General features: G+C 50.3%; 1 protein-coding gene across 1 annotated transcript; it reads left to right on the top strand.

Annotated features, from left to right (window-relative positions):
• Positions 1-6677: 6677 nt before the first annotated feature.
• On the top strand, positions 6678-11890 carry TCF19 (transcription factor 19). The gene is made up of 3 exons (XM_014062784.2): positions 6678-7064; positions 9232-9868; positions 11656-11890. The coding sequence occupies exons 1-3, from the start codon at positions 6791-6793 to the stop codon at positions 11888-11890; spliced, it is 1146 nt and encodes a 381-aa protein (XP_013918259.2). The 5' UTR covers positions 6678-6790.
• Positions 11891-12569: the final 679 nt, after the last annotated feature.

Here is a 12569-nt window from a genome sequence, read left to right as displayed (position 1 = left end):
GTGCTGATAAATAAATAAAGGGAGAATAGTATAGATCTATTTCAAGCTATTTAGCTCTCAGTAAGGGTATGGCTAGCTGATGAGAGCTAAATAACTTGAAATAGATCTATACTAGTCTCCCTTTATTTATCAGCACAAATATAACACAAAATACATATATATACATATATACATATATACATACACATATACATACATATATATACACACACATATATATATAACACTAGGAGTATACTCCCAACACATCCTTTGAATGGTGCGCAAGTAGGAATGGATTTACAGGGGGAAAATTGCAGACTACAAGAAACATTTGCACTACTCATGTGACCCTGAGGACAGAGATAAACTTCCAAGTTCATCAAAGACCCTCATAAAGGATGCAAATGTCTGCAAGGAATATAAATCCTTCCATTCCCCACCATCCAGTCAGAGCTGAAGAAGCTTCTTGGATGAGAAACAAAATGTCTTCAAAGAAAAACCAAGAAAATCCAGTTTCCTCTTGGGGAAAAAAAGCATCTTTGGGACAACCATGACCTGGGCGCGGGGGCTGGCAGCAGTAATGGAGAATTACACCACCCCAGGCTGCTAGTCAGAGAAGTCATCAAACAGCTGTTGAGCTCTGGAAGAAGTGCTGGAGGAAGTGAGCTACGGAGCTGTGGAACTGTGGGAGACGCTGAGCTCTGAGGGTCGAGGGAAGTGCTGAGGGGTTTTTACGGACATTCCTGGATTTTCATCTATTACCAGAAAAAAAAGGCATTTTCTCTTATGGAACGGTGAGCTTGGGGGTTTTGAAATTGGCTATAATCATCTTTATCATCACCATTACCATCACGGTAAAGAGGAGGAAACTATTGTGGCTTGGGCGAGCGAATTAAGTGGCAATTAGCCACCACCATCATAGCTCGCCTGAGTGCCCGCCCCTCCTCTATCCTGTAATTTAGTGCCTACCTCTCTCACCGCGGAGCCTCTCCTTTCTATCCCTCCTGCGGCCTGGACAACTTCTTTCCCTGTCTGCCCCTGTTATTGCGGAGCCACGCTTGCCTGCCTATTCGTCCTTATTTAATACGAACTTACTGCCTGGCCTCTGACCACCGGCATTGGCCTGGAACAACTCCCCCTTTCTACCACTTGCTACCACTGTTACTTTGGAATACCTAATGGGAGTAACGACCATTTGTTTAACATTTTGACATCTTATGGTATATATACATATGGTGCATTTGGTTTGGGGAAAGAAGTGATAGAGGATGGCAGTTCTAGAGACAAGAACTTGGCGTTTTAAAAACTGGACACTAAGCTGGCACCCCCCCTTTCCCCCTTCTAATTGGTTCCAGTCACTTGTGAACTTTGGACATTTAGACTCTGGCCGTTCCAGGACTTCAGGAGAGGGGGAAGAGCAGATACCCCCCTGCATATTACCGTTTTATCTCCTATGGACCGTTATTGTTTACTATTCTGCGCTTTATCTGGATTTGGAGGGTGTGAGACTGCAAAATTGGTGCTGGCTGATATCTGGGGCCTGTGCTTTGCCCCCCCTCCATCTACAACTATTTATAGAATACGGATCTTGGACTTTGGCTTCGGATTTCTCTGGAACTGGAGGAAGGGAGGCTGGCTCTTCTGGAACTCATAATTTTAAATTCTGTGTTGCGCAATTTTAAATGGGTATGTTGAGTGCGTGGGACTGAATGAGTTAGTATGAAAGACCCACTTTTAGTACTATTATTGCTGTATTCTTTTTGTGTTTTAATTATATTGTGGGAACTGCCTGTGTGAGTGTCTGAGTATGCCTGATTCGGAGGACCTGGCGGGGCAAGCGGGGGCCATTGGGGTGGTTGGGGGAATTATGCCCACGGGAGAGAGTCGGAGCATTGCGGTCATAACAGGGAGAGGCAGATATGGCGGGGACTTTAGGGCTGGCCATTATAGGGGAAGGAGGGTTCGCTATATTGCAGAGATCCCTCCTTCCGGCCCTATGAGTCCCACTCCAAGATCAGATGGCGTGAGCGATCAGGACCCTGGTCTCAGGCTGCTGTCGCTAAATGCCAGGTCTGTTATCCATAAGGCTCCCCTCGTCCGGGACTTGATTGTAGACGAGGGGGCAGACCTGGCATGTATTACTGAAACATGCCTGGGCACGGAGGGAGGAGTCCCCCTCGTAGAGCTGTGCCCAGACGGGTTTCAGGTGCTTCATCAGCCGAGAGCCCAGGGAAGGGGTGGCGGTGTGGCTATTGTAGTCCGGGAGTCTTTAGCTCCTCGTAGGATCCCTGCTCCGGAGCTTGTCGGGTGTGAGTCCCTGCTAGTGAAGTTGGACCTCAAGGGTCAAGCGGGTTTGCTGCTAACGTACCTGCCTCCCAACTGCGTTGCAGCGGCCCTCCCTGCGCTCCTCGAGTCAATAGCCGAGCTAGCAATTGAGTTCCCTAGACTAATGGTTCTGGGGGACTTCAATTTGCCTTCGCTCGGTGAACACTCTGATGGAGCGCAGGAGTTCATGGCCTCCATGACAGCCATGGGCCTGACCCAGGTAATTCGAGGCCCTACCCACTTGGCAGGACATACACTCGACCTCGTATTCCTCTCGGAGCAGTGGAGTTATGATCTTGGTCTGAGGGGAAATGAGATCATTCCCCTGTCGTGGTCAGACCACTACCTACTGAGGCTAGACTTCCGGAGGCCAAACCCCCACCGTAGGGAGGAGGAACCGACCAGGTGGTTCCGCCCCAGGCGACTGATGGACCCTGTTAGGTTCCAGACGGAGCTTGGGGTCATTCCAGATGCTCTCGCCCACAGTTCGGCGGAGACTATTGCTGCGGCCTGGCACTCGGCGGCATCAGAGTCTCTAGACCGAATTGCGCCACTACGGCCCCTCCGGGTCAGCGGCTCGCGGAGGCCCCCTTGGTTCACCGAGGAGCTCCGCGAGATAAAGCGCCGGAGGAGACGCCTAGAGCACCGGTGGAGGTCGGACAGGTCCGTATCGAACCGAGCACTGTTGACAGCTTGCACCAAGGAGTATATTTGGGCACTGAGAACCGCCAAAAGATTACACATTGCCTCCTTGGTAGCGTCCGCCGAGTCTCGCCCAGCCGCCCTGTTCAGGATAACCCGCTCCCTCCTAAATAGGAGGGAGACGGGGAACCCCCTGCAGGGTAAGGCTGAGGAATACAGTCAGTTCTTGGCGGACAAAATTGCTCGGTTTCAATCGGAACTGGACTCCACCCCCGCAGATCCAGCCGGGACACAGGGGAATAACTTGGTAGACCATCTCTGGGTTGAGTTTCAGGATGTTGCCTCTGGGGATGTGGACAAGGTTATGCGAGCTGTGAGTTCCTCCACCTGCATACTGGACCCGTGTCCCTCTTGGCTGACTGCCAACAGCAGAGAGGTGACACGAGGCTGGATCCAGGCGGTTGTTACCGCCTCTCTTCGGGAGGGACACCTCCCCACCGCGCTTAAGGCGGCGGTGGTGAGGCCCCTCCTGAAGAAACCGTCTTTGGATCCAGCAGTTCTCAACAACTATCGTCCAGTCTCCAACCTCCCCTTTCTGGGGAAGGTTGTTGAGAAGGTGGTGGCCTTACAGCTTCAGCGTACCTTGGAGGAAGCTAACTATCTTGACCCCTTCCAGTCTGGCTTCAGGCCCGGTTACAGCACTGAAACCGCTTTGGTCGCATTGACCGATGATCTCTGGAGAGCCAGAGATGGAGGCTACGCGTCCATCCTGGTTCTCCTCGACCTCTCAGCGGCTTTCGATACCATCGACCATGGTATCCTTCTGCGACGACTGCGGGAGGTGGGGGTGGGCGGCACTGTCTTACAGTGGTTCTCCTCCTACCTCTCGGACAGGTCGCAGTCGGTGTTGGTGGGGAGGGAGAGATCGTCCCTGAGGCCCCTAACCTATGGGGTGCCGCAGGGCTCGGTTCTGTCCCCCCTGCTATTCAACATATACATGAAACCGCTGGGCGAGATCATTCGGAGGCACGGGATTAAGTACCATCAATATGCGGACGATACGCAGTTGTATCTGTCCGCCCCGTGCCAACTCAATGAAGCGGTGGACGTGATGAACCGGGGCCTTGAGGCTGTTAAAGACTGGATGAGAGCTAACAAACTGGTACTCAACCCGGAAAAGACCGAGTGGCTGTTGTGTTTTCCTCCCAAAAATTTGGCTAACGTTCCATCAATCAGGCTGGGGGGGCAAAATTTATTCCCCTCAGATAGGGTCCGCAACTTGGGAGTCCTCCTGGATTCACAGCTGAGTTTTGACCACCACTTGTCGGCTGTGACCAGGGGGGCATTTGCCCAGGTTCGCCTGGTGCGCCAGTTGCGGCCCTACCTGAACCGGGAGGCTCTCACAACAGTCACTCGAGCCCTTGTGATCTCTAGGCTGGAATACTGCAATGTGCTCTACATGGGGCTGCCCTTGAAGAGCATCCGGCGACTTCAGCTAGTCCAGAACGCGGCCGCGCGAGTGATCATGGGCGCACCACGGTTCGCCCATATAACACCAATCCTCCGTGAGCTGCGCTGGCTACCTGTTGATCGTCGGGTGCACTTCAAGGTCTTACTTACCACCTACAAAGCGCTCCATGGTAGTGGATCTGACTATTTGAGAGACCGCCTCCTGCCAATTACCTCCCTGCGTCCCATCAGATCGCACAGAGTAGGCCTCCTCCGAATTCCATCCGCCAGTCAGTGCCGACTGGCGACTACGCGGAGGAGAGCCTTCTCAGTTGCAGCTCCGACATTATGGAACAACCTCCCCGTGGAGATCCGTACCCTCACCACAGTCCAGGCCTTCCGCACAGCCCTTAAGAACTGGCTATCCCGTCAGGCCTGGGGATAGGATTACTCTCACCCCGCCCGAATGTTGAGTGAATGTTGTGATTTTATGGTTAATTTTCTTTTAATCACGATTCTTTTCTTTTTAAGTCTCGTCTTGCACTCCCTTCCCTTCACTGTTGTGAGCCGCCCTGAGTCCCCTCAGGGAAAAGGGCGGCATATAAATTCCCAATAAAATCCTAAAAATCCTAAAATGGAGGACTCATAATCTTTACAAAACTGCCAAGCATCCTTGTCAAAACTGAAGACAGGCAGTCCTCGACTTACAACAGTGCATTCAGCAACAGTTCAAAGTTAGAACGGCTGTGAAAAAAGTGACTTGGGACCCAAAGGTGCTTTTTTTTTCAAGAGGCAACTGGACTTTCTTGGTTTTTTTCTTTTAAGACTCCAAGAAGAAGCTTCTTTAAACTTCTTTGAAGCAAAATGTCTTCAAAGAAAAACCAGACAGTCCAGTTGCCTCTTAAAAAAAAAACACCTTTGGGTCACTTTTTTCAGCGCCGTTCTAACTTTGAACAGTCACTAAACGAAGTAAGTCGAGGGTTCCTGTTACTTGTCAACTTTCTAGCTAGAAAGCGAAGCTCGGAAGGCGGGGCCAAATTGACTCATCCCGCCAATAGTTATCGCTCCTCCCCCCCTCCCTCCCCTCTTTGCCCCTCCCGCCATCCAATCGCCTTCCGCTGGCCGAACGCGCCAACGATGCCGAAGGCCCACCCTGACGATCCCAACCACTCAGGGCCTTCCTCCGCCCCAGGCCTGCGTCGGGCCTCGCGCGCGCTTTATGCTCGCCGACCCGCCCTCCAGCCTTTCCAGCCAACGGGACAGCAAGGCTTTCTCATCGATCGGCCAATCGGCGTCGGAGGCCGCGGCCGCTCCTCCTTCCCCTAGCTCCAGCCGGACCAATCTGAATGCAGCGCGCGCCGCTCGGAGCCCGGGGAGCGGCTTTGACAAGGAGGCCAGAAGCGAAGCGGACGGGAGACTCCAGAAGCTCCTTCCTTTCGGGCGATTCGAGGCGTCGCCAAGGAAACGGCGATTCGAGAACCCTCCCGCCCCCCCCCTCTGCCCAAGATCGCTCGTTGCTACGACATCGCCCGGGTTCTAGAACCGAACCGCGTTGCCTGGGCGTGGATGTTCCAGAAAGCTTGCAAAGGAAGGGCGGTCGACTTCGCTGCCGGGCAAAAACCGGAGAGACCGACGGACAAGAAATCTGCAACTTTTTTTGTGCATAAATTCGAATTAATTCCAAGGATCCTCAGCCTGCTGAGAAAAGCCGAGTCGGTTTCGATCCGGTCCATCAAGATCTGCATCCTCCCCCGGGGATGCTCGAAAAGACCCAGCGGGGCTGATTTTCCACGAACTTCCACGGGACCTGCAGGGTAGTTTTAAAGGATCGCGAGTTGTCCCTGCAGTGGAAGCCTGGAACCTTCCTGCAGAAGGGAAGGAGGAGGAAAAAAAGACTTCATGCAAGAATTCCCATGGCGAGTGGCAGACACGGGTGTTTGCACCCGCAATGCGGGTCAGGAGTCAGTCTGACTCGAAATTGCTCTTGAGGAAATAATTGCCCTTAAAACGTCTGAAGCCGTCTTTGCAACGCGTGTCATGGGGAGATGAAACCGGTTGCATGACTGAAGGAGCCTTATTTTTTTTTCTTTGTAGTTAAATCAATTGGGGTTAATCAAGGAAGCTGATGGAAGGACCCACCCATCTTCAGGTAGAGATGAACCTGTCATTGCACGACAGCCTGTGATTTGGGGCATCTGGCCAAATTTCGGCAGCCATCTCAGTTTGCAATTGACCCTATTCTCTTGCACCTGCTATTTCGGCTTTCCCATTAAAAAAAAGTTTGCAGCTGCCACAGCTGGAAGTCAACTTGACGGCTTGCAGGTGGAGTGATTGAACCCCTGCCCCACCTGCTTGTCACCTGACCTGTCTTTGGATTGAAGGAGCTCCAGCCATGCTTTCTGAAGCTCTGCCCTGCTTCCAGCTGCTCCGGATGGGCCCGGCCTCTTCTGGGGATTTGCCAAACCGGGATCTCTACACTTTCAGACCTGCCAAGCCCAGCTGCGTTTATCGTCTGGGTCGCCGAGATGAAGTTTGCGATGTCATTCTGGTGTCTGACCAGAACCCGGCTTTGATCTCCCGGGTCCATGCGGAGATACACGCAGAACGGGATGCTGACAGCATGGCGGGGGAGTGGCGAGTTGGCCTGGTGGACTGCAGCAGTTATGGTGAGTTCTTGGGAACACAAATAGACTTTGACTGACAACTGTTCATTTAGTGAAGTGTTCAAAGTTCACCAAATGAATGTTTAGTGTTCAAAGTTACAACAGCACTGAAAAGTGTGACTTTTTCACACTTATGACCGTTGCAGCATCCCCATGGCCACGTGATCAAAATTCAGGCGCCCGGCAACTGACTCATAGTTATGATGGTTGTGGTGTCCTGGGGTCATGGGATCACTTTTTGTAACCTTCTGACAAGCAAAGTCAATGGGGAAGCCCTTTACAGTTGTGTTTGCTAATTTAACAATAGTAGTGATTCACTTGTTGTGGCCCCGTCATAAAATGGGGCTACATTCACTTAATAAATCTCTCGCTTAGTAACATAAATTTTGGGTTCAATTGTGGTGATAAGTGGAGGATTACCTGTACTGCACTGCTAAATCCTGGCCTAATTGTTTATTTACATCCCGCCTTCATTATTTTTATAAATAGCTCAAGGTGGCCAGCACACATAATACTCTTTGCGCCTCCTATTTTCCCACAACAACAACCCTGTGAGGTGGGTTGGGCTGAGGGAGTGATTGGTCCAACTCAGGATCTCTTGGTTTCTAAGTCCGGTGCCTTAACCACTATATTAAAGAGTTCAGACACTTCTTCCTAAATGTGTTGAATTTGAGCATGGCTGGATTTTTGAGGGTTAAGAATTGCTTTTATTTATTCATTTATTTTCAGGACTTCAAAACAAAACCCACAACTTAGAAGTTGAATAATTGCTTAGACCAGTACAGGTGATATTTATATAAGGGGCGTCAACCTTCTACTTTAAAACTCAAGTTCATTTCTGAAGGAGAAATACACATTCCAAAAGGCCTGATATGAAACACACTACAATACAGGTACCCTGTTTCCCTGAAAATAAGAGCTCCCCGGATAATAAGCCCATGTGGGCTTTGGAGCGCATGCGCTAAAATAAGTCCTCCCCCAAAATAAGCCCCTCCCCAAAAATTGCAACACAGCAGTAGCCATGAGGTGCCCACACTCGCCGCTCCTGTACCTCAAAAATAATAAGTCCCCCCCCCAAAATAAGGCCAAGTGCTTATTTCAGGGGTCAACTTATGACCATAATTTCCAAAATTTTGAGCCCAAAATTTCTATGCTATGTCAGATAGATGTTTTGTCCCATTTTCCAACCTTTCTGGCCACCGTTGTTAAGTGAATCACTGGAATTGCTCAGTTAGTAACATGCTTGTTAAGTAAATCTGGCTTCCCCATAGACTTTGCTGATCAGAAGGTTGCAAAAGGTGTTTGTGTGACCTTGGGACACTGCAACTGTCATAAAGTCAATTGCCAAACGTTCGAATGTAAGTCACGTGACCATGGGGATGTTGCAACGATCGTAAATGCAAAAAATTGTCATAAATGATTTTTTCAGTGCCGTTGTAACTTCAGATTGTCACTAAGTGAACTGTTGTAAGTCGAGGACTACCTATACAGGTAGCAATAGCACCTAGACTTATATACCGCTTCCCAGTGCTTCCCAGCCCTCTCTAAGCAGTTTACAGAGTCATCCTCTTGCTCCCAACAATCCGGGTCCTTATTTTGCCCATCTTGGAAGGATGGAAGGCTGAGTCAACCTTGAGCCTAGTGAGATTTGAACTGCTGAACTGCAGCTAGCAGTCAGCTGACATGGCCTGCAGCACTGCATTCTAGCCACTGTGGCTCATTATAGTCCTTGACTTAACAACCATACTTGAGCTGAGAATTATGCTTGTAAGTCATACCTGTCCTTAAGCAGGTCATCACAGGCTTGGCCTGATTTTACTTTTTTTTTTTTTTTGGCAATAATTCTTAAGTGAATCCATTGTCTGCAGTGGGTGGGTTTTTTTGCCAGAAACTGGAAATAAATGCTGGTTTTTGACAGAAAACCATCATCAATCAGGGTCATGTCATCCAATGTGGGATGTTGCAAATGGCCATACATGTGCCCAAAATGTGATCATGGGGGGGATGGGGTGGACAGGGGGGAGAGAACTGCCCATCAGAACTTCACATCTGGGTCATAAGTACATTTTGGGGGTCTGTTGTGACTTCAACCAATTGTTTAGTGGCCAGTCATACCTTGAGGATTAGACTACATGTAACATTTTTCCTCCCCGTGTAATTATCCTTTCAGGCACATACATCAATGCTCTCCGCATGTCCCACGGCCAGCGGGTAGATCTGAACGATGGAGACCTTCTGACTTTCGGCCATCCCAGCCCAGTGCCCGAGGGTTGCGTGTTGCCACCGCCACACGGCAACTCCGAGTTTTATTTCCTCTTCCAGAAAGTCCGTGTCCGGCCGCAAGACTTTGCAGCTATCACCGAACCCAAAGCCCCGTGGGCTTCTTCCTCTGGTTTCCGGCCGGTGTTGCCTTCCGACAACCATCGGATCCGTCCTCTATCCCGTCATTCGCCCACCTCCCTCTCGTGCCGCCCCAAAGCCACCCTCATCCTCAGCTCCATCGGCAGCCTTAGCAAGCTGAAGCCCCAGCCTTTTACTTTCTCTTTGAGTGGGAGCCGATTAGCGGATCCTCCCGCCCAGCCGAAACCATCCCGTAACCGCCGTAAGTCGGCTCACACGGTGCTTCCTGAACTAGAGGATGAAATCGCACGCCTGGAAGAGGAACAGCCACCCCCAGATAAGGAGCAGCGCTTGGGGACTTACCGGTGTTGCCAGAGTAGCAATTTGAGGCTCCAGCAAAGAATGCAAGAAGGGAGCAACAACATCAAGGAAGATGCAGAACCAAAGCTTCACATCACGCCAAGTGGGTGAGTCCCTTTAAGTTCTATGTTATAGGCAATGTTTTTTTTCTTAAAGGAGCACGGTTAAAGAACCTGAGCTTGTCAGCTGGAAAGATGACAGACTGGATTCGGGACCATTCTCCTGCAAAGGGGTGAGCTTTCGTTCCTTGCCTCAGCTCAGGGGTGAAATTTAGCAGGTTATGACAGCTTCTGGAGAACCGGTAGTGGAAATTTTGAGTAGTTCAGAGAACCAGCAAATACCACCTCTAGCTGGCCCCAGAGTGAGGAGGGAAAGGGGATTTTGCAGTATCCTCCCCCCAGGAGTGGGGTGGGAATGGAGATTTTGCAGTATCCTTCCCCAGGAGTGGGATGGGAATGGAGATTTTGCAGTATTCTTTCCCAGGAGTGGGGTGGGAATGGAGATTTTGCAGTATTCTTCCCCCAGGAGTGGGGTGGGAATGGAGATTTTGCAGTATCCTTCCCCAGGAGTGGGGAGGGAATGGAGATTTTGCAGTATTCTTTCCCAGGAGTGGGGTGGGAATGGGGATTTTGCCGTATTCTTTCCCAGGAGTGGGGTGGGAATGGAGATTTTGCAGTATTCTTTCCCAGGATTCGGGTGGAATGGGGATTTTGCAGTATCCTTCCCCCAGGAGTGAGGAGGGAATGGAGATTTTGCAGTATCCTTTCCCAGGAGTGGGGTGGGAATGGGGATTTTGCAGTATCCTTCCCCCAGGAGTGGGGTGGGAATGGAGATTTTGCAGTATCCTTCCCCATGAGTGGGGAGGGAATGGAGATTTTGCAGTATCCTTCCCCCAGAAGTGATTAGGGAATGGGGATTTTGCAGTATCCTTCCCCCAGGAGTGGGGAGGGAAAGGGTATTTTGCAGTATCCTTCCCCAGGAGTGAGGAAGGAATGGAGCTTTTGCAGTATCCTTCCCCTGCCATGCCCACCAAGCTACATCCACAGAACCGATAGTAAAAAAAAATTCACCACTGCCTCAGCTCCTGCCCATCTAACAGTTTGAACGCATGCAAATGCAAGTAGATAAATAGATACCACTTCAGTGGGAGGGTAACAGTGTTCCGTGTGCCTTTGGTGTACAGCCATGCTAGTCAGATGACCACCGAAAATGTATTCGGACAATGCTTGGCTCTCGCGGCCAAGAAACAGAGATGAACACAGTGCCCTGCAATCGGACACAACCAGACAGGGAAACTCTTACCTTTTTTTACTTCTCTTAACAAAATACTTCTGTCTGAGAGCCAGTTTGATGTAGTGGTTAAGGCACCAGCCTAGAAATCAGGAAACTGACTTTTAGTCCTGCCTTAGGCCAGAAAGGCAGCTGGGTGACTTTGGGCCAATCACCAGGAGGCTGTGAGTTCTAGTCCTGCCATAGGCATAAAAGCCAGCTGGGTGACCTTGGGCCACTCACTCTCTCTTTCAGCCCAATCCACCGCCAAGGATGCCTGGCCTGGGAACGGAATGTGAAACTACTTTGAGAAGTGCCCAGCTTCAAAGCGTTTCCCAAAACATCCAATAGGGATGCTATTGGACACTGTTGAACTGGTCAAGGGAGGAGGGCCAGGGAAAAGGGAAAATAGCAACCTTTTGCACAGGAAAACTCAGATCTAGCCTTACTTTCGCTGCAACCACTTGTCTTTAATAAAAGAACCTATCACTTCAACCAAATGGAATCGAGGGTCTTTCTTTGCTAAGGATCTAAGTTGGGGCAGGCCTGACACCATCTCAGGAACGCGCCTGGGTGTGATTATGATGTGTTACAAATGTGTTATCTCTGCTTTGGTTCTTTCCAGGAAGCGACGTGGCCGGCCTCGGAAGAATCCTCTGGGAAGCGCTGGCCAAGTTTTCTCCCAGACTCTGTCTTCCCCGCAGCCATGTGCAGCTCCCCGGTGCCGCCTTCCCCAAGACGAGATAGTGGAGTGGGTCCAGTGCGATGGCTGCGATGCCTGGTACCACGTAGCCTGTGCGGGCTGCAGTTATAGTGCGGTGAAAGAGGCAGATTTTCGGTGCATTGCCTGCCGTTCCTAATGCCCGAGAATTCTCCTTAGAAACTGGTCCCATCAGTGACCGAAAAGAATTTAAAAAAAAAAAATAAGATCCCTGATGGACGCATGTGGACTACTGAAAATTTGCACAGGGTAAGCCTTCCTTCAATGAGAAGGAAGCAGATATCGAGTAGGGTAAAGTGTGGGTACGTGCAAAGGAAACCCCTCAGACGGAATAGGGTGAGCGACCTTTGACATGTTAAAAGGAGACAGACTCCTAAATGTATCAGTCCCGTTTCTTTGGAAATCATTGCCTTGCTGAGAACATGCCAAACAAGCATTTGTGGGAATGGATCATGCTGTGAATTGCTACCTGGTGACCATCTGGAGAAGGTCAGTAAGAGCCTGGAGATCAATGCAATAGATCTTTGGTACAGAGCAGGGGTGGGATTCGACTGGTTCGGGCGAAGCGTGCGATCCCCCAACCAGTTGTTAAACGATAGGATCCGACCACCGGTACAGAGTTTCCACTCCTGGAGTCTTCATTTTTTGCAAGTCCTGCAGAAGATGTGGAAGGAAGAACAATCTGTATGCCATTTGACTTGGACCACAAATTCATAAAACAGCCGAATATTGCCAAGGTCAGATTGGCACCAGCCAATTCTGATTGTACCAAATGGTCCGTGCCTCACAACAGGGAGAAGGCTGTTGTGTGAACAACC

Source organism: Thamnophis sirtalis, unplaced genomic scaffold, assembly GCF_051295495.1.
Source record: "Thamnophis sirtalis isolate CommonGarterSnake01/CBP01778 unplaced genomic scaffold, rThaSir2_p1.2 scaffold_3, whole genome shotgun sequence".
NCBI lineage: Eukaryota > Metazoa > Chordata > Lepidosauria > Squamata > Natricidae > Thamnophis > Thamnophis sirtalis.
This window is presented reverse-complemented; position numbering and strand designations above follow the sequence as displayed.